The 22,972-nt window shown below is 41.4% G+C and overlaps 1 protein-coding gene across 1 annotated transcript in view; it reads right to left on the bottom strand.

Moving 5' to 3' along the window:
* The window catches only part of itsn1 (intersectin 1 (SH3 domain protein)), a 207,869-nt gene that overhangs the window by 9,017 nt on the left and 175,880 nt on the right, over positions 1-22,972 (bottom strand). The window contains exons 32-41 of the mRNA XM_043701257.1: positions 21,984-22,105; positions 20,471-20,577; positions 16,701-16,884; positions 15,340-15,438; positions 14,567-14,734; positions 12,526-12,738; positions 9,744-9,865; positions 4,610-4,692; positions 4,178-4,261; positions 668-841 (exon numbers count right to left, since the gene is read on the bottom strand). Of these exons, the coding sequence (XP_043557192.1) occupies positions 668-841; positions 4,178-4,261; positions 4,610-4,692; positions 9,744-9,865; positions 12,526-12,738; positions 14,567-14,734; positions 15,340-15,438; positions 16,701-16,884; positions 20,471-20,577; positions 21,984-22,105 (1,356 nt within the window). The remainder of the gene's footprint in view (positions 1-667; positions 842-4,177; positions 4,262-4,609; positions 4,693-9,743; positions 9,866-12,525; positions 12,739-14,566; positions 14,735-15,339; positions 15,439-16,700; positions 16,885-20,470; positions 20,578-21,983; positions 22,106-22,972) is intronic.

Raw genomic sequence — 22,972 nt, 5'->3', positions numbered from 1 at the left:
TTTGGCATGTCCATAAGGACTCTTACCAACTTTTACAAATGCACCATAGAAATCATTCTAGCTGGGTGCATAACTTGTACGGCAATTGCTGTGACCAGACGATAAGAAACTGCAGAAAGTTATGTACACAACCCAGACTATGGTGAGCGCCAAACTTCCATTCTTGGACTCCATCTACATCTCATTTCTACAGAAAGGCTGCCAACATCAAAGACCCCTCCTATCCCAGTTATACTTTCTTTCAACCTCTTCCATCAGGCAGAAGGTACATAAGCTTAAACACATACACCAACAGGTTCAAGAACAGCCTCTTCCATTCTGATGAACGGACTTCTCTACTTTCAATGTTGATCTTGCACTTCCTGTTCAGTCGTAACTTTATGTGCCTCACTCTGTCGAAACACCATATGATCTTACATGTCCTTGTATGTTATGATCTGCTTTTACTACTCAAAACAAAACCTTTCACTGTACTTAGGTATGTGTGACAATAATAAATAAAATCAAGTTAAATCAAATCAATAGCAATATTAACCAAGGGGAACAACCCCCGATTTTTGTAAATTGTGCCCAGGTTAATGAACAAAAAGAATCCACATAGAAAATCCAATCTTTACTAGAGAAATGTATCTATATCCAAATTTTCATCTTGATATAAAACCCTTACCATCTGGTGAGAACTGGTCACGCTCAAATACAGTAATACACAGTACATCCTGTTCCAGATCTTTAATGAAGAACTGACAGTTCGAGTTCCATTTGGGGTTCAGAGTATCTTGAATGGTTTTTGTGATGTGACACTGAGAGCCCATAGTCACTTCACAGTAAGGATTACTCTTACCTACAAGAGATAGGAAAAAAAACTGATGAAAATCCGAGAAACAGTCTAATGCAAAACAAGCGCAGTTAGCAATTTATTAACTCGTTATTTATAGCAATTCAAACGAAGAGATACCTTCCACGTTGTTCTTGTTCCTCCTCTTCCATTTATTACTTTTTTACTTTTTATCAAAGTCATTTCATCTCAGCTACCAGTTGTAGCGAATCTTGATTGAGCTCCCACAAGGGAGGAATATAATCCCGAGGATGATGTCAAAAACATCACACAAAGGGCCAACTATTCAAGGAGAAACTATCCCACACAGACTGCCACTCTGCCCCTTTTTTTAAAAATGATAGACGGGAGCTCTGCATTTCCAAGAGCAGATTCTGCTCAGGGCTTTCTCAGAAATGCAGAGCCACACTTTCATTCTTTTGTAGTTCTTTTGTAGCATACAGTTGTCACAGGAAGACAAACCAAGCCCTCTTTTCACAGTCATCAGCTGTGGTATTCTGACATTTTAAAATCCAGATAGCCTCTTTCACAGCTGCTGTCAATAAAGGGCAAGTATATGTATGTAATGTTAGTGTACTGGCAGGGTAGGGTGCCAGTTAAGTAGGTTGGGGGGTGGGTCAGATACCAATGAGGAAGGATGTCAGGTAAGAAGTGCGCCAACTAGGTAGACTGCCAGGCAAGTGATGCAGTATTTCAGGGAGGTGATGCTGGTTGGAAGAAACAGGACTGGCAGGGGGCAGGGAGGATAGAGGTCAGGTCCAGGATGAGTTTTGGCTGCAGAGAGTGGAAAGGTGTTGAGATCCTGGAGGTCAGGTGGTGGTGGAGGTTGAGTGGTTCAGGATAGTGGCAGGGGCTGGCTGTAAGGTAAATGTGGGGTCTGTCAAACAATTCATCAGGAGTTAGGATATGTACTTAATAGACTAACCTTTCCTAAGTAGCTGGTTTGTTTACTCTTGTCGAAACCTTCCAAACTTGAAAGGGATTTTTGGATGGTTCCAGGAAAAAGAGAATTGCCCAGTGGAATCTTCCATTTCCTGGACAATTCCTTCAAAGTTTGAGCTTCTGCAGGGTCCTTATGCACACCTCCAATCTTGACTGGAAAGACAGCTGACAGGCCAGCAAGAATTTGGGCACTTTTTAAAAGTTTTCCTTAAGTTTGTAGATGTGGGCTTACAATCCTGATTTATCCAGATGTTCACCAGATGTTCACCAGTGGGAATTGCTTCCTTTCCTGTGCCAGAGTCACAAACTATGTGCCCTGATGCCATCCATCACCCCATATTTCTCAACTGAAAACTCTAAGTTTTAATCGGCATGTTGACATGCAAGATTTTATCCAAGATTAAAGCAATGTTAATTGGTTCTCTGGCTCATGATGGCTCTTTTACTGAAGTTACTCCATAAGCTGAACAACCTTCATGGACAGTCACCATTATTGTCACAAAGATCATTAAACTTTCCAATTGGCTCAGAAAGTTTTAAGATTTTCTTTTGATAAGGAAAAAAGTACACGGCTTATTATTTAATAATTCAGCAAACCTCAAAATATGCAAACCTCTTCATCCAGTTAAAGAGAAAATACTTTACTCCCGCAAGGCTGTTTGCTGAGCTATGATGCCATGATTAAGTTACCCCAGTAAATGTATAAAACGTAAGTGTTAGCATGCTGTTCTTTCTACAGAAACAATGAGGATTGATAAGGACAGAGCAGTGGACGTGATCTATATGGACTACAGTAAAGCATCTGACAAGATTCCTCATGGTAGACTAGTTACCAAGGTTAGATCACATGGAATACAGGGAGAACTAGCCATTTGGATACAGAATTGGCTTGAAGGTGGAAGTGGAGGGTTGTTTTTCAGACTGGAGGTATGTGACCAGTGGTGTGTCACAAGTATCGGTGCTGGGTCCACTGATTTTCGCCATTTGAATAAATGATTTTGATGTAAACATAGGAAGTATAGTTATAGTTAGTCAGTTTGCAGATGACACCAAAATTGGAGATATTGTGGACAGCAAAGAAAGTTACCTCTGAGTACAACAGGATCTTGATCAGATAGATGATTGGGCCAAGAAATGGCCGATGGATTTTAATTTAGATAAATGTGAGGTGCTGGTATTTTGGAAAGGCAAATCAGGGCAGGAATTATACACTTAATGGTAAGATCCTGGGAAGCATTGCTGAACAAACAGATCTTGGAATGCAGGTTCACTGTTCCTTGAAAGTGGAGTCCCAGGTGGACAGGATAGTGAAGAAGGCGTTTGGTGTGTTTTCCTTTATTGGCCAGAGCATTGAATATAGGAGTTGGGAGGTCATGCTGTGGCTGTACAAGACATTAGTTAGGCCACTTTTGGAATATTGCGTGCAATTCTGATCTTCCTATCGGAAAGATGTTGTGAAACTTGAAAGGATTCAGAAAAGATTTACAAGGATGTTGCCAGAGTCGGAGGGTTTCAGTTTTCCCTGGATCATCAGAGGCTGAGGGGTGACCTTATAGAGAGGCATGGATAGAGTAAGTAGACAAGGGCTTTCCCCAGGGTTGGGGGGTCCAAACCTAGAGGGCATAGATTTAAAGGTGAAAGGAGAAAGATATAAAAGGGGCAACTCTTTCACACAAAGGGTGGTGCTTGTATGAAATGAGCTGCCAGAGGAAGTGGTGGAGGCTGGTACAATCACAACTTTGAAAAAGCATCTGGATGGGAAAATGAAGAGGAAGGATTTAGAGGGATATGGGCCAAATGCTGGCAAATGGGACAAGATAAATTTAGGATATCTGGTTAGCATGGATAAGTTGGACCGAAAGGTCTGTTTCCATGCTATACATCTCCATGAGTACATGACTCCACAGAATGCAACATAGCTAATCCAGACTTCACCTGAACATGCAGCTAGAGTCACGGCATTGTCATCAGTAATAGAAGTTTGAAACAGTGTATGGTCTCTAAAAGAGGGGTGCTGAAGCCAATTATCGTGTGCTTAGCATTAATCTAGCTGAGATTAACCAACTAAGTACAGTAGTTCAGATTCTGAATCTTGAGTCTTCCTGGTCTGTACTCAGTGGTCACTCTCACTGAGAATGAGATATTCTCTGAATCCAACACATTAAAGCATGGTAGACAAATTTGAATTTAAACTCCCAAAATGACTCAAGTACTTGACTCTCAGGAGGCTATGAACACTTAAATAAACCTTGCCAGTCCATGGTTGTTAAATGTGCATACAAATAGAGCAATAGTAAGACTTCCCAGTTTGAGAATACAAATTATTACCCCAAAAGCTGATATTATCTCTGGGGTTTGATGTTGAATATGAAATACACAGGAGACTGAGAAAATTCTCACCATTGGATCTGCATGCTTTCAGCTCTATGCCCTCGACTATATTCACCATTAGCCTTCCAATGCCTGTAGCCCTTTGAGAACGAACTGAACGAGAAAGCAAAAAAAATGAGCACATATTTGAAGATGGACTACATCAGATTTGGAGGTGCCAGTGTTGGTTTCAGAAACCAACATGGTCATTTTAAAAGATGACAGACTTAAACAATCCAGGTCTTTTTCAATGTATAATTTCAATTGCATCACACTGTAAACTTTTGCTATAAACTCTGTATATTACAATCTTATTCTCTATGACCACCTGATGAAGCAGCAGCGCTGCAAAAGCTAGTGCTTCCAAATAAACCTGTTGGACTATAACCTGGTGTTGTGTGAGTTTTAACTTGGTACATCTGAAGAAACTTTTTCAATACAAGTACTAACAGCATTACTTACCCAAATAGGCCTTCTCGCGCTTCTTTTTTTCTGTTTCAATGTAGAGTTCTGAAGCAGCTTTAATCTTTTGCACCCAAGCTGTTCTGTGGAATGAAAAAGCAATGAGTAGTATGGAATAAACACAATGGGGTTTGGGGGTTGGTAGGGGTCCTTCCATTTCTGTGACATTCAATTCTAGCCCAGAGCTGATGGATGAAGATCTTGTCTGTTTGCTCACTGTAGTGACCTTTGGGTGCAGACAGCCTGAATTTAATTTCTATCGACAATGGACTTGAGAGCACAAAGTTGCCCTTAGTTTGGCAACAACACATAGCATCACTCTGGAAGGCCACACATGAACTGGTGAGGTACAGTCAATGTCCAAATTTGAGGTTGAGGCTGAAATGTATTCTTGGGTCGGAATAGGAAAGGATTTAAATTAAAATTATGTTCTGGGAGGGCTTTGTCATGCCAATCAGTATCTGAAAGCTTTGTTTCCACAAGAAATAATTTGAACACTTAATAGTCTAACTTCTCCTGCCTAACTATTTTACTTAGTCTTGTCAGAACCACCCAGAATCTCAGGAATTACAAACCATTCTCCAACTACCTGGTTCAATAAATTCCTGTAATATTGAATGTTTTGTTAAAACCATGAATTAATCTGCAATATTTTCCAGGTCTGTATCCCAGAGGAATTCCAGCAGCACTGTAATTAATACATCAATTTTTGAGTCACAGATATTTATACCAACACAACATCAAAAGTCTCTTAGTTAGTAGAAAACACGCTTTGCTTACCACAGACTAATTCTATAAAAGGATCTCCAGCAAATGTGGCTGCAGTGCATTTCAACATGATCATAAATCACTCCTTAGCAAAAATAAATATTTAACTTAGTGGAATATTATCCTTGAATAAAACCAGGCTAGAAAAAAAATGCTTAAAATAAGTGTGATTATAGTTCAGTAAGCTCTATAACCTCAGATGCTGAAGCTGCTTTTATAATACGTGAGGTGAGAATGCAGGGATTTAGTCACATCATCATCGCCTCACATTTGTACATCAATGAACCTTCCTTAATGACGTACCACATCATTCATCATTCTGTTGTACACACTCAGTTTGGTTGCAACATTATCTGGGTCCCTTACAATTCACAAATTAGAAGTACTCCTTACTAAGCACTCAATTGTAAAATACAAGTTCAAGAGTTCCCTTTTGACAGACATCAAAGAAAATTAAGTATCTTGGGAATTTGGTTGTGTGGGAAAAGTCATGGTTAACAATTAGCTTGTGGTCAATGTCTGTAAGCAAGCAAAGTCGATTAAAAAACAAAGAACGCAGATTTCACATTTGTTGTTGGGAAAGTGTTAGAATCAATCATCAAGGAATCAATATCAGGACATTTGGAAAGTCAAAACACTATCCATCAGAGTCAGCATGGTTTTTTGAAGGGCAAATCATGTTTGACTAATTTGCTATGATCAGCCATGATCATAATGAATGATGGTGCAGGCTCGAAGGGCCAAACGGCCTATTCCTGCACCTATTGTCTATTGTCTTCAAAGGTGTAACCAGCAATGTGGATGTAATTTATCTGGCATTTAATAAGGTGCACGCACAAAAGGTTAATTCACAAGGTTGGATCATATAGGATTAGGGATAAATTATAAGCCTGGATAGATGACTAGCTGATGGATAGAAGACAGAGTCGGGATCACTTTTTTTTTCTGAATGGCAGATGTAACTAATGGGGTGCCACAGGTTTTTGTCCTTGGATCCCCAGCTATTTACAACCTACATTAACGACTTGGATCCAGAGATAGAAGGCTCTACAGCCAAATTTGTGGATGACACAAAAATAGGTGGGATAGTAAATTGCAATAAGGAAATAAGAACCTTACAAATGGATGCACATAGGTTAGGAGAATGGGCCAAAATGTGGCAGATGGAGTTTAAGTTGGCTTAGTGTGAGGTCACGCATTTGGGTCGGAAAAATGGGAAGGCTTAATGGGGAGAGACACTGGGGTGCGCCGGTGCAGAGGGATCTAGGCGTACTTGTTCATGAGTCACAGAAAACTAACAAGCAGGTACAGCAGATAGGAAAAAGTGAGGACTGCAGATGCTGGAGATCAGAGCTGAAAACGTGTTACTGGAAAAGCGCAGCAGGTCAGGCAGCATCCAAGGAGCAGGAGAATCGACATTTCGGGCATGAGCCCTTCTTCAGAAATGAGGAAAGTGTGCCAAGCAGGCTAAGATAAAAGGTAGGGAGGAGGAACTTGGGGGAGGGGCGTTGGAAATGCGATAGGTGGAAGGAGGTTAAGGTGAGGGTGATAGGCAGGAGTGGGGGTGGGGACGGAGAGGTCAGGAAGAAGATTGCAGGTTAGGAAGGCGGTGCTGAGTTCGAGGGATATGATAGCCTGCTTGGCACACTTTCCTCATTCCTGAAGAAGGGCTCATGCCCGAAACGTCGATTCTCCTGCTCCTTGGATGCTGCCTGACCTGCTGCGCTTTTCCAGCAACACATTTTCAGGTACAGCAGATAATAAAGAAAGCAAATGGAATGTTGGCTTTTATAGCTAAAGGAACAGAATATAAAGGTAAGGAAATATTGCAACCATATAAGGTATTGGTGTGACTGCACTGTAGTTTTGTGCACATTTGTAGTCCCCTTATTTCAGAAACGATGTGGTGGTATTGGAGGCAGTTCAGAGAAGGTTCACAAGATTGATTCCAGAGATGAAGAATTTGTTATATGAAGAGAGATTGAACAGTTTAGGCCAATACTCTGGAATTTAGAAAAATGAGGGGAGATCAAATTGAGTTACTCGAGATGATAAAAGGCATGGATAAAATTGACATGGAGCAGATGCTTCTGTTTGTGAGGCATTCTAGGACAATAGGTCATCGTCTTAGGTTAAGGGGTTGAAATTTAAAACAAAGATGAGGAGAAACTACTTCTCCCAAAGGTTTGTGAATCTGCGGAATTCACTATGCCAAAATGCAGTGGATTCTGGGACAGTGAGTAAATTTAAAGAGGAGTTAGACAGATTTTTAATTGGTAATGGGTTGGAGGGATAAGGAGAGAAGGCACGATCGAATGGTGGAACAGATTCAATGGGTTGAATAGCCTAATTTTGCTCCTATATCTTAACAACTTAGGAAGTAGGAATTGTTTGAAAAGCTCTGGCAGTGTCTGTGGAGAGAGAGGAATCAGTTAACATTTCAGGTTGAGTGACCCTTTCTCAGAAATGTCAGTTTATATAGAGTCATGTGGGTCATAAACTTGTACAGCATGTAAACAGACCCTTCAGTCTGACTCTTCCATGCCAACCAGATACCTAAATTAATCTCATCCCATTTGCCAGCATGTTGGCTATATCCTTCTAAACCTTTCCTATTCATATACCCATGCTGTTTAAATGTTGTTACTGTACCAGCCTCTACCACTTCCTCTGGCTGTTCATTCCATTCAACCATCACTGAGCCAGAGATACTTGAAACCAAACAGCACAGGTAGTCTGCTGTGCAGGTTTATTATATGCAGAAGATACGGTGGGGGGAGGGGGTAAGGAGTAAACAATAGATGGAGATAGAGCCCAAAAAAAGAAAAGAGCTGTTGGACAGAAAAAGGAGTGGATAATGATCAAGTTAGGATGGTGAATAGCTGTTAATGGAGACTGTGGGTGGCTAACAATGGGTGGTGTGTAATAGCAGACTATGTGATAACAAAGCCTGGTTTGTTCGGGTTGGGGTGAGAATATGGGAGAGCTCAAGCCCTAAAGTTATTGAACTCAATATTGAGTCCAAAGGCTGCAGGGTCCCCAAGGGGAAAGGGAGATCCTGTTCATTCAGCTTGCAAAGAGCTTCACTGGAGGACAACAGCGAGCCTGAGACAGAGATGTTTGGGCCAGGGAACAGGGTAGTGTGTTAAAGTGGCAGAGAACGGGAAGCTCAGGGTCTTGTTTTGCAAACAGAATGCAAGTCTACACTTTGTTTCACCAGAGACCACATTGTGAGCAGTGAATGCAGGAGATTAGATTGTGTGAAGTTCACTGTACTGAACACCTGCATTTTGTCATCAAGTTCCTCTTGCCCGAAACGTCGATTCTCCTGCTCCTCAGATGCTGCCTGACCTGCTGTGCTTTTCCAGCACCACTCTAATCTTGACTCTAATCTCCAGCATCTGCAGTACCCACTTCGATCAAGTTCAATAACTATAGAGTTTGAGCTCTCCCATTCCTCACCCCAACCCATACAAACCAGGCCTTGTTATCACATAGTCTGCTATTACACACAACCCATTGTTAACCACGAATAGTCCCCATTAACAGCTATTCACCCTCCCAGCAAGATCATCATTCACTCCTTTGTCTGTCCAACAAGGTTAAGGGTGAGAGGGGAAAAATTTAAAAGGGGCCTAAAGGGCAACTTTTTCATGCAGAGGGTGGTGCCTGTATGGAATGAGCTGGCAGAGGAAGTGGTGGAGGCTGGTATAATTACAACATTTAAAAGACATCTGGATGGGTATTTGAATAGGAAGGATTCAGAGGGATATGGGCCAAGTGCTGGCAAATGGAACTAGATTAGTTTAGGATATCTGGTCAGCATGGACAAGTTGGACCAAATGGTTTATTTCCCTGCTGTACATCTTTGTGGCTCTATGACTCTCTCTTTGGGCTCTATTGTTTATTCCTTACCCACTTCCCCCACCCTATCTACTCCATATAAACTGGCATTTTCTTAGCTATCATCATTTCTGACCAAAACATTAACTCTGATTTCTCTCCACAGATGCTGCCAGACCTGCTGAGTTTTTCCAGCAATTTCATCAGCAGTCCTTTTGGTTTTGAAAGATTGCAGATGCTGGAAATCAGAAACAAATGCAGAAATTGCTGGCTAAACTCAGGTCTGGCAGCATCTGTGGAGAGAAAGCTTAATCAATTAACCTAATATTATAGGATACATAATTGCAATCAATGCTGGTAACGGCATCAAATTAGAAAAGTCATGAATAGAATCCACTTTTGGCTGCTTACAACAATATTAAGTGCCTTTTATGTACTGTACATGTTTACAATTTTGTAATCTTTTAGCAATCTTGCCTCCATAAGCATTAGAAATGAACAAGACTAGGGTCTGTTCTCTTACCTTTCATTGATGCTCTCAGCACGAAGTGTGTACACCCTGTCAATATGGGAGATGTGGAAAATAGGCTCATCACCAGATGGGTCTGTCGGCAACTTCACCAATACCTCATTCAGAAAAATAGGCTGAAAACATTACAGAAACAGAAAGGTAAATAAGCATAGAAAAACTCCTATTTGTGGCAGTCCTGTTCTTACATGGGTTAAATAATGTTTAATAAAATATTATCACATCACCTGACTCACTGGAACCTTCTAAATAGCAACATCTACAGTTTTGAAGTATTATACACCTGGAAGCCTTTTCACACAAGATCCCACACGGCAGACAGTTAAGAAAAATTGAAATCCATCACATACGCAGGGAATGTGGTAAACTGGATCTAAAATTGGCTCAGTGACAGGAAACTAAAGGTAATGGTCAATGAATTTTTTTGTGAATGGAAAGTGGTGTCATGTCCCATTCTACAGAGTTCAGTTTTGACATTCCTACTTGTGTGTGATATTTGTAAATGATTCCATTAAAATGTGGGAAGCATGAGGGAATTTGTAATGACACACAAGTTGGAGAAGGTGAGGACTGCAGATGCTGGAGATCAAAGTCGAGAGTGTGGTGCTGGAAAAGTACAGCAGGTCAGGCAGCATCAGGAATTCCTGATGAAGGACCTATGCCTGAAATGTTGATTCTCCTGCTCCTCCAATGCTGCCTGACCCGCTGTGCTTTCTCAGCACTACACTTATGACACAAAAGTTGCCGAGGTAGTTGGTAGTGAAGAGGATGGCTATCATTTGGAAAAACGGCAAATGGAATTCAACCCAGTTGTGAAGGACAATCAAAGCAAGGGAATACCCAATAAACAGAAGAGTAATGAGAGGGGCAGAGAAGATGTCAGAGCTTGGAATGCATATCGACAGATCCAGGAGGGTGGCAGGATAGGTAGAGCTGAAAAATGTGTTGCTGGAAAAGCGCAGCAGGTCAGGCAGCATCCAAGAAGCAGGAGAATCGACGTTTCGGGCATAGGTAGATAAGAATGCAGATTAGGTAAACAGGATGTTTCCTTTATAGAGTTAGGTATTGAACAGAAGGGTTCAAGGGGACGTGAGGGTGGTGAGCATCTGAATTTGTGTTGCACAGGGAAACCCTCAGCTCATTTAAAAGGAGCCTGGATCTACACATGAAGCACTGTAAACTGCAAAGACTGAAGGACCAAGTACTGGAAAGTGGGACCAGAATGGCTAGACGGACAGGACAGTGGAAAAACACAGCAAGTCAGGCAGCATCAGGGGGTGGAGATGTAGGTGTTTCGGATATAACCCTTCTTCAGGACTGTAAGGGGAGCTGCAGATGTTGGGGGATGGGGAGCAGGGTGGTGAGGCAGGGGTAGGGGCACACAGGTATTGGGTATGATCTGGTTGGTCAATGGGAGGAATTATCTGGTTGGTAGCTGGAAGGGAGGGTCAATCAGAGGAATGGAAGGGAGGGGCTGGGAAGGGGAGTTATTTGAAATTGGAGAATTCAACATTGTGTCCTCCAGGCTGTCAGCTGCCCAGGCAGAGGATGAGGTATTGTTCCTCCAATTTGCGGTCTGATTCACTGTGGCAATGAAGGAGGCCAAGGTGCCACTATTTTATTAAGCAAGTGCATAAATGATGGGCTGAATGGCCTCTTTCAGTGCTGTAACTTCTCTATGGCGATATGGAAGTGTAGGGATTGGCCACAGTTGCAAGAAACACCCAAAATGGACATGAAGCCAATAAAGTGGCTGCCATGTCCACCTATCTGTGGTATTTGGACTTCCAGAACTCATTAATATGCCACTGGTGGTTTTCGAGCTCAGCAGGTCTCCTGTTATCACCGTGAGCTAGTGTCAGACTGAGCCATTTGGGTGGTGGTGGTTGAGAAGGGGAGAGGATGACGGGGGCGGGAGTTCAAGTGTTGCTCCTTCCTTTTGGTGATCCTGCTCAGGTGGAAAGCTTCAGCTTTGTGAGTAAATTCCATTTTAACTGTCTCGTTTGGCTGCTCAACACCTGGCACACAAGGATTCGGATATTGAAAGAGTTTGTGTGACAGCTGAGGTGGGTCATCACAATGTTCAATTATTGCCTACATGATTATCAAGTTGAGAAATCAGTAGCTGGCAATTCAAAATTACCAATGAATTGTATCGTATCTTTGAGCAAATTACTCAAGGTGTTTCTACTCTCCTTTCCATTCTCCAAGGACTTGTGCTAAATTTGCATCCGAAACTGTTGCTAAATCAGAAATTTGCTTGTTTCTTATCTAATTTCTGCAACTAGTTCCCTGTTTACTGGGGCTCTTTAACCTTAAACTGTACATTCGTACGTCACATCCAGTGGTAGTTTTTGCAGCACATCCTGCATTTAGGTAAGAGGACACACATTCGCCCAACGTGAAGTGTTCTCTACCCTAGCATTAGTACGGTTTTTTTGACAAGAGCTGGAAACGTAAAAGATTTGGAAGACAATCTCTGTAACATCTTTAACATCCACACACACTTTATATCAGAGCCTGCAGGTAAACAGAACCTTAATAATGTACCTCTCATTAGTCACTGATGTTGAGAACGGCAAATATCTGTCACAGCCAAAGCTGAGATTAGATGACTCAGCACAAAGTAGGAATCAAATCTTGGGTCTTACTGGTTTTGTGTCACTCAGCACAGCACTTCAGGGTGCTCTAATCTGGTAAATCAACATTGCAGGTTTCACTTCATTTTGTTTGCAAGAAACGTGACAGCTCCAATGAACTGTTAAATTTTACTCACAGTTTTGTACATTTTATACTGTAGATTCGACTTGGGGCTGAAGACCTTGTCGGTTCCTGAGGAACCTAGTGGTTTGATGATCTGTGTCAGTAGCAGGAAATCATTGAAGAGAAAGCCATAAAGCTCCTTGTTACTTTTGGCTTTATAAAGTTTACCACTGTGTAGGAATTTTCGAGGACCCAAGCAATTTGTGACGGAGTTAAAAACAAGTTGCTGAAGTGGAAGAAAAGGAAATAGCAGTAATTATCTTTAAAAGAAAAGGATGTAACTGCAGTGGGACATTGAACACTCAAACTCAGAAACAAGAGTCCATTTGTTGAAACCCTCCTCCCCTTTCAGATCCTGATGAGTCACGTGCAATAAGATGGGACAGATCTGGAAATTCATTACACGTCATTGTTCTTTTCTTTAGGAACATAGAACATTTAGCTCCTTCAGACTGAACTACTCTATTGAAATGCAGAGAGATGATGGCTGGTCTGTGATCTATCCCCACACCCCTAATATGAGTAAGGAGTGGGCAAGATGAGCACCTAGTGAGAGTTATATTAGATTAGATTAGATTACAGTGTGGAAACAGACCCTTCGGCCCACCAAGTCCACACCGACCTGCCGAAGCACAACCCACCCATACCCCTACATTTACCCCTTACCTAACACTATGGGCAATTTGGTATGGCCAATTCACCTGACCTGCACATCTTTGGACTGTGGGAGGAAACCGGAGCACCCGGAGGAAACCCATGCAGACATGGGGAGAACGTGCAAACTCCACACAGTCAGTCGCCTGAGGTGGGAATTGAACCCGGGTCTCTGGCGCTGTGAGGCAGCAGTGCTAACCACTGGGCCACCGTGCCGCCCAGTTGTTGGCTGCACTGAGCAGAGCAGGCAAGGTGAGGACTCTCCGAGAAGCAGACAGACTGATGGTGGAGAGTTTCCCATGTAACTGCAGAAAGTTCAACACCTGTCCTTTCACCCCCCTCCCTGCTCACCGTCCAAGGGCCAAACCAGTCTTTCCAGGTGAAGCAGCATTTCACCTGTAGCTCCTCGAATTTTGTGTATTGTATTCGCTGCATCCAATGTGGCCTACTCTACCCTGGAGAAACTAAACGCAGACTGGGTGACCACTTTGCAGAATACCTCCGCTCACGTAGCTGGTCATTTCAACACAGTATCCTGTTTGGATGCCCATGTCTGTCCTCAGCATGCTGCAGTGTTCGAGTGAAATACAGCACAAACTGGAGGCCCAACACCTCATCCTCAGACTAGACATTTTACAGCCTTCTGGAATTAATACTGAGTTCAGCAGCTTTAAATAGTTTCTTCCCTTTCTTTTAGCTTGTTATCATGACTTCCCTCTCACCATCCCACTTACTATACTTTCAAGTCTGGCAGGAGACACATCACTGTTCTGCCATTCTCACATTCTGATTACTTTAAGATGAACCATCGACATCTTTTCTTCACCGGCACCCGACATCCACTATCCCCCCCCACCCAAGACAAAGTATAGCATAAATGCTGCCCCCACCACACTTCACTCTGATGAAGAGTCATCTAGATTTGAAATGTTAGCTTGCTCTCTCTGCATGGATGCTGTCTGACTCGCTGTGATCTTTAGCATTTGCTGTCTTCAGCACAGATTCCAGCATCCGTAATAATTTGTTCCCACCGCTCTCATTATTCCTACCTTCCATCATCCGCTGCTCAATTTTTAACTAACGAACTGTCTTCAATTCTAACTGGTTCAACTTTTGCTACCAGACTCTTTTGAGGAACCTTATTATTAAATACCTTCAAAACATCCACAAAATTAACACTCGTCAACATTTGCCTGTCCAATACTTCAGTCACTTTTTCAAAAATGTATTGTCATGTTGGTCAGGCATAATCTACCATTTACAGCTTCAATTCATGAATTATTGACCTTGGCTTTTGATCATAAGATTTGAACATTACACTTACTGTTGCTATGATTATAGGATCACAAAGATCCATTCATTCAGTGAAATGACACACTTTGGCTGCTTTCAGTACTCACCTCAGACAAACCTTCACATTGTACATGTGTCTGGATCCACTCCAGCCTGTCAGAATTTTCTTTCTCTCGCACACCTTCGTTCACCTGAGAACACAGCTCCTCAGCCTTTTCAAGAGCCTGTTTCAGGTGGCTAAAATCAGGATGATTTTCTGGGGTGTTTTCCAGAATCTAGGATATGTATTTAAAAAAAATAAAATCAAGTGAGCTAAGGGCCTTCAAAATCCCATTTCAGAACATCTGCTTGATTATTTTTGAAGAGATTACAGAATGTTAATATTTAAACACTAACTGATGAGACAGTTTCTACAGTTTCTGAACCAGAGTTACTAATAGCACTTTTTTTTTTTATACAAACAGTCTTTCTGGCAGAAGGCAGAAAGCCTGAAGAATATTGCTTTAGAATGCTGAAGAAGTTGGGCCAAGGGAACTAAAGTGAGCAGAAGAATTCACTGAGGGCTGGAGAAGACAAGGAACGTGACACACAAATATTTAGGTTGACCTGTCCTTGAATTTTTACATTATTGTCAGAAAACATTATGGGCAGGCAATCCCACCCTTCTCTCAGCAGCAATTTAAAGAAATGGCATTATGTTTTAGTTTATTGTAAAGACAGTAGTCAGTAACAAAAGTACGTGTCCGTGCTTGTGCACACGTGCATGTTTTATTTGACAAGTAATACTTAAAAGACTGTACGGGGAGCATGTCCATGACACACCAAGCTGTGTTACAATTTTAATTGGACAACATACGTATACACAAAAACATAGACTTACATTTTTTATTATTAATGGGTAGCGTGTTACTCTTTGCATCGGCTTCAGTAGGAAACTTGACAGTGGCATTCCTTTACATTGTGGGTCCATTGCTAGTCTCTGTCATAATATAAATAAGTCGAGTATCAATAATAACATCAGTGTTGAGAAACCACAATGTACATTGTACAGCATCTCATCATATCCTTCGGACATCCTAAATTGATTTACAATTATCAAAATAAAACATTCCTACATTATAACAGTCACTATACTTCAGTGGCTCTAATATACTCTGGGATACCCTGAGGTTATAGAGTCAGAGAGACGTAACAGCACAGAAACAGAACCTTCAGTCCAACTCATCCACGCCAACCAGATATCCTAACCAGATCTACTCCCATTTGCCAGCACTTGGCCCATATGCTTCCACATCTTTCTTATTCATATACCCATTCAGATGCCGTTTAAATGTTGTAATTGTACCAGTCTCCATCACTTCCTTTGGCAGCTCATTCCATACACATACCACCCTCTGTGTGGAAAAAGTTGTCCCTTAGGTCCCTTTTATTTCTTTCCCCTCACCTTAAACTTATGCCCTCTAGTTCTGGATTCTCCCAACCTGGGGAAAAGACTTTGTCTATTTATCCTATCCATGCCCCTCCTGGTTTTATAAACCTTTATAAGGTCACCCCTCAGCCTCCAGGGAAAACAGCCCCAGCCTGGTCGGCCTCTCCCTTTAGCTCAAATCCTCCAACCCTGGCAACATCCTTGTAAATCTTTCCTGCACCCTTTCAAGTTTCACAACACCCTTCTGATAGGAGGGAGACCAGAATAGCACACAATATTCCAAAGGTGGTCTAACCAATGTCCTGTACAGCCACAACATGACCTCCCATCCCCTGTACTCAATACTCTGACCATCAAAGGAAAGCATACCAAACGCCTTCTTCACTATCCTATCTACCTGCGACTCCACTTTCAAGAAACCATGAACCTGCAGTCAAAGGTCTTTTTGTTCAGCAACACTCCCCAGGACCGTACCATTCAGTGTACAAGCTGAAAGGTGGAATATAACTTGAATCGTTTTCTGCATTATGGTCAGTGCTATGTAGATAAGGGTGACAGAAATTGCATATATCATAAAAAACAAATTAATCATTAACTAGATAATCTTTTTTGACAGAAAGGGAGGAAATTTAGTCAGAATAACAGGAGCTAAGCTTCCAAGTCCACGGTAAAGATGTTCTCAATCAGAGATAAGGGTGCTACCTACTTTAAAAAGCTTTGCTGAGTTATTTTCTGAACAAAATCACAGGTTCACGTAAAAGCTAACTTGTAGATCATTTTTGCTGTGCAATGGTAATACAATGAACTCTTACTTTGACAAATTCCTTGAATTCGGAAACTTCATCTGTTTTTTGTTGAATCAGTGCTGCTCCATTAAGCTGACAGCTGCAGAATCGGATATATGGCTGCATGTGAGGCAATTGCGCTGTTAATATGTCACCAATCATTTTCACAGGCATCCTCTCCCCTGACATCTTCTTTCTCACCCGTAATGCCCTGCAGTAAAGCATAAACACATTAATTAGCATTGATGCTCAATATGCAGACCAATGTAACATATTCATAATTTTATTCAATTTTTTTAATAAATAAAAATTGTATTTTAACTGTTATTCTGTTTACTGGATAAAATATTATCAGCTTAGAGAGAATCTATTTTTATCATTGTCCATAATATTTACGAGTGCGCTGATACTCATTCGGATCAATGAAATGTTATTAAACTTTAAAAACTGTCTACTTAACCTGACTCAACATGATCAGTGAATTCAACATGGAACTTTCCAATTTCAAGGTCCAACCATTTGAATTAAATACAAATAGAGTCATAGAGATGTACAGCACGCAAACAGACCCTTCGGTCCAACTTGTCCATGCCGACCAGATATCCCAACCTAACCTAGTTCCATTTGCCAGCACTTGACCCATATCCTTCTAAGCGTTTCCTATTCACATACCCATCCAAATGCCTTTTAAATGTTGCAATTGTACCAGCCTCCATCGCTTCCTCTGGCAGCTCATTCCATACACGCACACCCTCTGCATGAAAAAGTTGCCCCTGAGGTCCCTTTTAAACTTTTCCCCTCTCACCCTAAACCTATGCCCTCCAGTTCTGGACTCCCCCACCCCAGGGAAAAGACCTTGTCTATTTACCCGATCCATGCCCCTCATGATTTTAAAAACCTCTATAAAAGGTCACCCCCTCAGCTTCCAGCGCTCCAGAGAAAACAGCCTTAGCCTATTCAGCCTCTCCCTATAGCTTAAATCCTCCAACCCTGACAATATCCTTGCAAATCTTTTCTGAACCTTTTCAAGTTTCACAACATCCTTCCGATAGGAGGAAGACCAGAATTGCACACAATATTCTACAACCAATGTCCTGTGCAGCTGCAACATGACTCAGGCGACTCTCTGTGTGGAGTTTGCACATTCTCCCCGTGTTTGCGTGGGTTTCCTCCGGGTGCTCCGGTTTCCTCCCACAATCCAAAAAATGTGCAGGTTAGGTGAATTGGCCATGGTAAATTGCCCGTAGTGTTAGGTGAAGGGGTAAATGTAAGAGAATGGGTCTGGGTGGGTTACGCTTCGGCGGGTCGGTGTGGACTTCCTGGGCCGAAGGGCCTGTTTCCACACTGTAAGTAATCTAATCTAATCTAATGACCTCCCAACTCCTGTACTCAACGCCCTGACCAATTTCCCCAAAACTGTCATTTTCATTGGTGTCATCAGCAAACTTGAACAAATTAAGTTTGCTTCCTTTATTGAAGATCATTGATGGAGATTATGAGCAACTACAGCCCAGACACCATGTAGAATGGAGTCATTTTTCACTAAGTATTAGACCCACAGCAATTAAGCAAGTATGGAAATATGTTGTTAAATTGTGATCAGTTGCAAAACATCTTTTTGTAAGGAAGTAAAAGTGATGTCTGTAAGACAATTACTACTTTTAAAGAGACTAATCAGGAAATGGGCACGCACTACCTAGCAATTCTGAGATTGATTACATGGTCCTCCTATGTGGACAACCATTAAGGTTCAAGATGTGTCTGATCATGCACAGAGGGTAGTGGCGAGCAAAGGTTAATAAACAATGACTCTTGGTAGCTCATTGTGCAGTATGAAGACCAAAATCAGAAGAATAATTTCAGTGAACAGAACAAAACAATAGATATGCATTGTCAGCCAGAAATAAGCCAGTATTCTGTTGTGAATCAACTCAATCCATTGCTTTATTGTGATAAACTCAGTAAGCGTTATGAAACTTATGAAATCGCACAATTATACATTGATCTGAGGCATAAGTAAGTGACTTACGTGGGAGAGGCAAGTGCACAGTGGTATTGTCACTGGACATGCAATTGAGATCCAGCCAGAAAAAATGTAATGATTGGCTACGGGGCCTCTTCTGTGCTAGATGACCTTAAAACCACATCAATGGCTGTAAAAACCCATCTGGCCTTACCTGCTCTGGCCTACACACAACTCCAGACTCACGACAACGTGGTTGATTTTTAACTGCTCTCTTAAATGTCTGAGCAAACTGCTCAGTTGTTTCCACCTCTTAAAAAGTCTCAAAATATAAAAAAAGGAATAAAGTCAGTTGGTGCCAGGAAGCCCTCGAAGGCACTGGAAACACAGCCCTGTCCACCGCGCAAAGTCCTCTAAACCTGGGCATGTTAATAAAATGAATGCTTGGAGTCTGATACTGAACTCACACATTACTTGGTTTCTCTCTGTATGGATGCTTCCAGACCTGCTGAGTTCCTCCTGCATTTCCTTTTCTCATTTTTTAAAATTCATCTTGATAGTTACTATTAGACAACGTTGCCTGTTGGGTTTTTGCACCTCAACATAATATATATTTAGAGTTATAGACATGTACAGGATGGAAACAGACCCTTCGGTCCAACTCGTCTATGTCGACCAGATATCCTAACCTAATCTAGTCCCATTTGCCAGCACTTGGCCCATATCCCTCTAAATTCTTCCTATTCATATACCCATTCAGATGCCTTTTAAATGTTGTAATTGTATCAGCCTCCACCACTTCCTCTGGCAGCTCATTCCATGCACGTACCAGCCTCTGTGAAAAAGTTGCCCCTTCGGTCCCTTTTAAATTTTTCCTCCCTCACCCTAAACCTATGCCCTCTAGTTCCAGACTCCACCACCCCAGGGAAAAGACTTTTTCTATTTACCCTACCCATGCCCCTCATGATTTTAAATACCTCTATAAGATCACCCCTCAGCTTCCAATGCTCCAGGGAAAATAGCCCCAGCCTATTCAGCCTCTCCCTGTCGCTCAAATCCTCCAAACCTGGCAACATCCTTGTAAAGCTTTTCTGAACCCATTCAGGTTTCACAACATCCTTCCGATAGGAAGGAGATCAGAATTGCACATTGCATTCCAAAGGTGGTCTCACCAACGTCCTGTACAGCCGAAACATGACCTCCCAACTCCTATACTCAATACTCTGACCAATAAAAGAAAGCATACCAAACACCTTCGTCACTATCCTATCTACCTGCAACTCTACTTTCAAGAAAGTATGATGCTGCACTCCAAGGTCTCTTTGTTCAACAACACTGCCCAGGACATCATCATTAAGTCCTGCTCTGATTTACTCTTCTAAAAAGCAGCACTTCACATCTGTCTAAATTAAACTCCTCCTGCCACTCCTCAGCCCATTGGCCTATCTGATCAAGATCCCATTGTACTCAGGTGACCTTCTTGTTGCGAACCACAATTAATTTGTTCAAAGCTAGCCATTACCCACCTGCACTCATACATTTTCATATAGTTTCCCAACTAACTACAGCCAACTTGCTTCACAGTTTCATTTGTTTATATTTAAGATGCCAGTTTCAGATAGAAACACATCGCTTTCAAACCTAATTTAAAATGGTATTGTATTATGATATTTATCCCTAATGGCTCATTTGCAACATAATTATTCATCAAAACCAGGTTTAAAACGAGATGGCCCCTTAATTCTCATTGTGTTCACCCATATCAAGGGGACTGTAAAGATGGCAGTGAAGGAACTAGACACAGGAATTATCAACTGTCAGTATATGTACTTACTTCAACAATTTAATATTACACATGATGAGCTCTTTCCAGTTCACAAAAATCATGGCCACTTCCTTCTCCGTCAGCAAATCAGACTCTAGCAAAGGTTTCTGAAAGACCTAATGAAACAAGGTAGATTATTAACAATAACAAAAAAATATGAGTAAATGAAACTTTCATGATAAGTAAAGCAAGATAACAAAATCATTCAAAAGGCTGTAAGTAGAAGTTCACCCTATGGGTAGAACAGATTAAAGTAATGATTTTGCTTGTTGGTTGCAGATTGTAAAATTTTCCCAACGATTATTATTCACTTAGGAACGTGAGGTTCTGCAAAGATTGGCGCATTTTTCTTTAAATTGGATTTATATGTGAATAATTTCAACAGGTAACACAATATCAAAGCTTGCCAAAGATATTAAACTTGGCTTTATAGACCACAGAGGAATAATGTAACATAGTACAAGTTGACACTGTAAAAATTACAATCAAAACAGTTAAACTGTGATGAGCATGAACATTGGTAATTGTGAGGTGATGCACTTTGGTACAAACAAAAACATCACCTAACCTCAGAAAATTAAAAAAAATCTCTTGGGACATAGGAAAACAAATTATTAAAAGAGCACTGTTGAATAGTAAGGTAATTAATATTGCTCAAGAAGCACCACAATTTATTTCGCGGCATATGGATTTCAAAAGTAGAGAAACTGACATAAGCATAGAACATTCGGTTTTTACAGGACCTTGGTCAGGTCTCAGTTTTATAGTACTGTGCATAGTTCTGGTTTCCACACTTCAAAAAGAACGTAGAACCGCCAAAGATACTGTAACAGCTTCAACACTGAAGCAGTAATCTCGAGACCTCAAATGTGATTTTTGCCAAAAAGTTCAATAAATTTCGTAATTTAAGAGGTAATTCCAAAAATAGTTGCTGGATTATCTTAGAGACTCAACACTTTCTCTAACACGGACAGGGAAAAAGAGCTGGTCCTCCAACTTGGTCTGGCCAATAGGTAATTGTAGTATGTTTACAAAAAGGGCAACTCATAATGTCTCATATTCCCAAGCTAGCTAATTATTACAATCAATTGTTATTTTGTAGGACGACCACCACCATCTTCTGAGCATTAATTAGGCTGGGCAATAATGCAACCTTGGCAACCCAAGAATTTTCTTTTTAAATCCCAGTCCTCAGCAGGTATTCAAACCAATATCTTTTTAATAACCTTATTGTACTTTGGATGTCAGAAGTCAGAAATAAAAACAAAGTGCTGGACGAAGGTCTGGCAGCATCTGTGGAAAGAGAAGTGGACTAAGTTGGAGACTGCCAGGGAATTGAGAAGAGTAGGAAATCTGGCTAATCTTTTGCCCATTCAAGGGGCAGTAAAAAAAAAACCTGCTACCCCAGGTAATTCCAGCAAACATAGCAGAGAGTGGGTGATTGAATTTAGGATTGGCTGAGCTATTAGCGCAGTCTGAAAATGAAGAGATCCATCATGCTCACAAGACAACTTCATCTTACCTCAGTGACTAGCTGCAGGTCACTCACATAGTTTTCTTCTGTGACAATTAGCTCATGGATATAGCCCTGTCGCTTCCGCTCTGAAGGAGTTAGCATGTCCAATAAATGTAAGTCAGCACACCCTACACAGAAAAAGGGAAAATTAAATAATTTCCATCATACAAAATTCTAACACACACTGTTTGACGGGGAGCTGTGCCATGGAATAACGATGGTTAAGAAGAATACATAGTTCAATTTGTTTTACATTCAAGAGTAAATTTTCAAAATTCGACATTTTCAACATTGCAATGTTTGCATTGAGAGTTGATAGGAAATACCAGTGCACAAAGATCAAGTTCAAAAAGAAATTGTTATTGGTTTCACTGTTATTTATATTGCACATCATAGAGTCATAGAGATGTACAGCATGAAAACAGACCCTTCGGTCCGACCCTTCCATGCCATCCAGATATCCAACCATCTAGTCCCACCTGCCAGCACCTGCCCATGTCCCTCCAAACCCTTCCTATTCATATGCTCATCCAAATGCCTTTTAAGTGTTGCAATTGTACCAACCTCTACCACTTCCTCTGGTAGCCCATTCCATACACGTACCACCTCCTGTGTGAAAACGCTGTCCCTTAGGTCTCTTTGATATCTTTCCTCTCTCACCCTAAACCTATGCCCTCTAGTTCTGGACTCCCTGATCCCAGGGAAAAGACCTTTTCTATTTATCCTATCCAGACCCCTCATAATTTTGTAAACCTCTATAAGGTCACCCCTCAGCTTCCAACGCTCCAGGGAAAACAGCCCCAGTCTGCTCAGCCTCTCCCTATAGCTCAAATCCTCCAACACTGGCAACATCCTTGTCAATCTTTTTTGAACTCTTTCAAGTTTCACAACATCTTTCCGATAGGAAGGAGACCAGAATTGCACGCAATATTCCAACAGTGGCCTAACCAATGTCCTGTACAGCTGTAACATGACCTCCCAACTCCTGTACTCAA

This window comes from Chiloscyllium plagiosum, chromosome 12 (genome assembly GCF_004010195.1).
Source record: "Chiloscyllium plagiosum isolate BGI_BamShark_2017 chromosome 12, ASM401019v2, whole genome shotgun sequence".
NCBI classification, from domain to species: domain Eukaryota; kingdom Metazoa; phylum Chordata; class Chondrichthyes; order Orectolobiformes; family Hemiscylliidae; genus Chiloscyllium; species Chiloscyllium plagiosum.
Note: the sequence above shows the minus strand (reverse complement) of the source record. Positions and strands in the feature narration are given on the sequence as shown.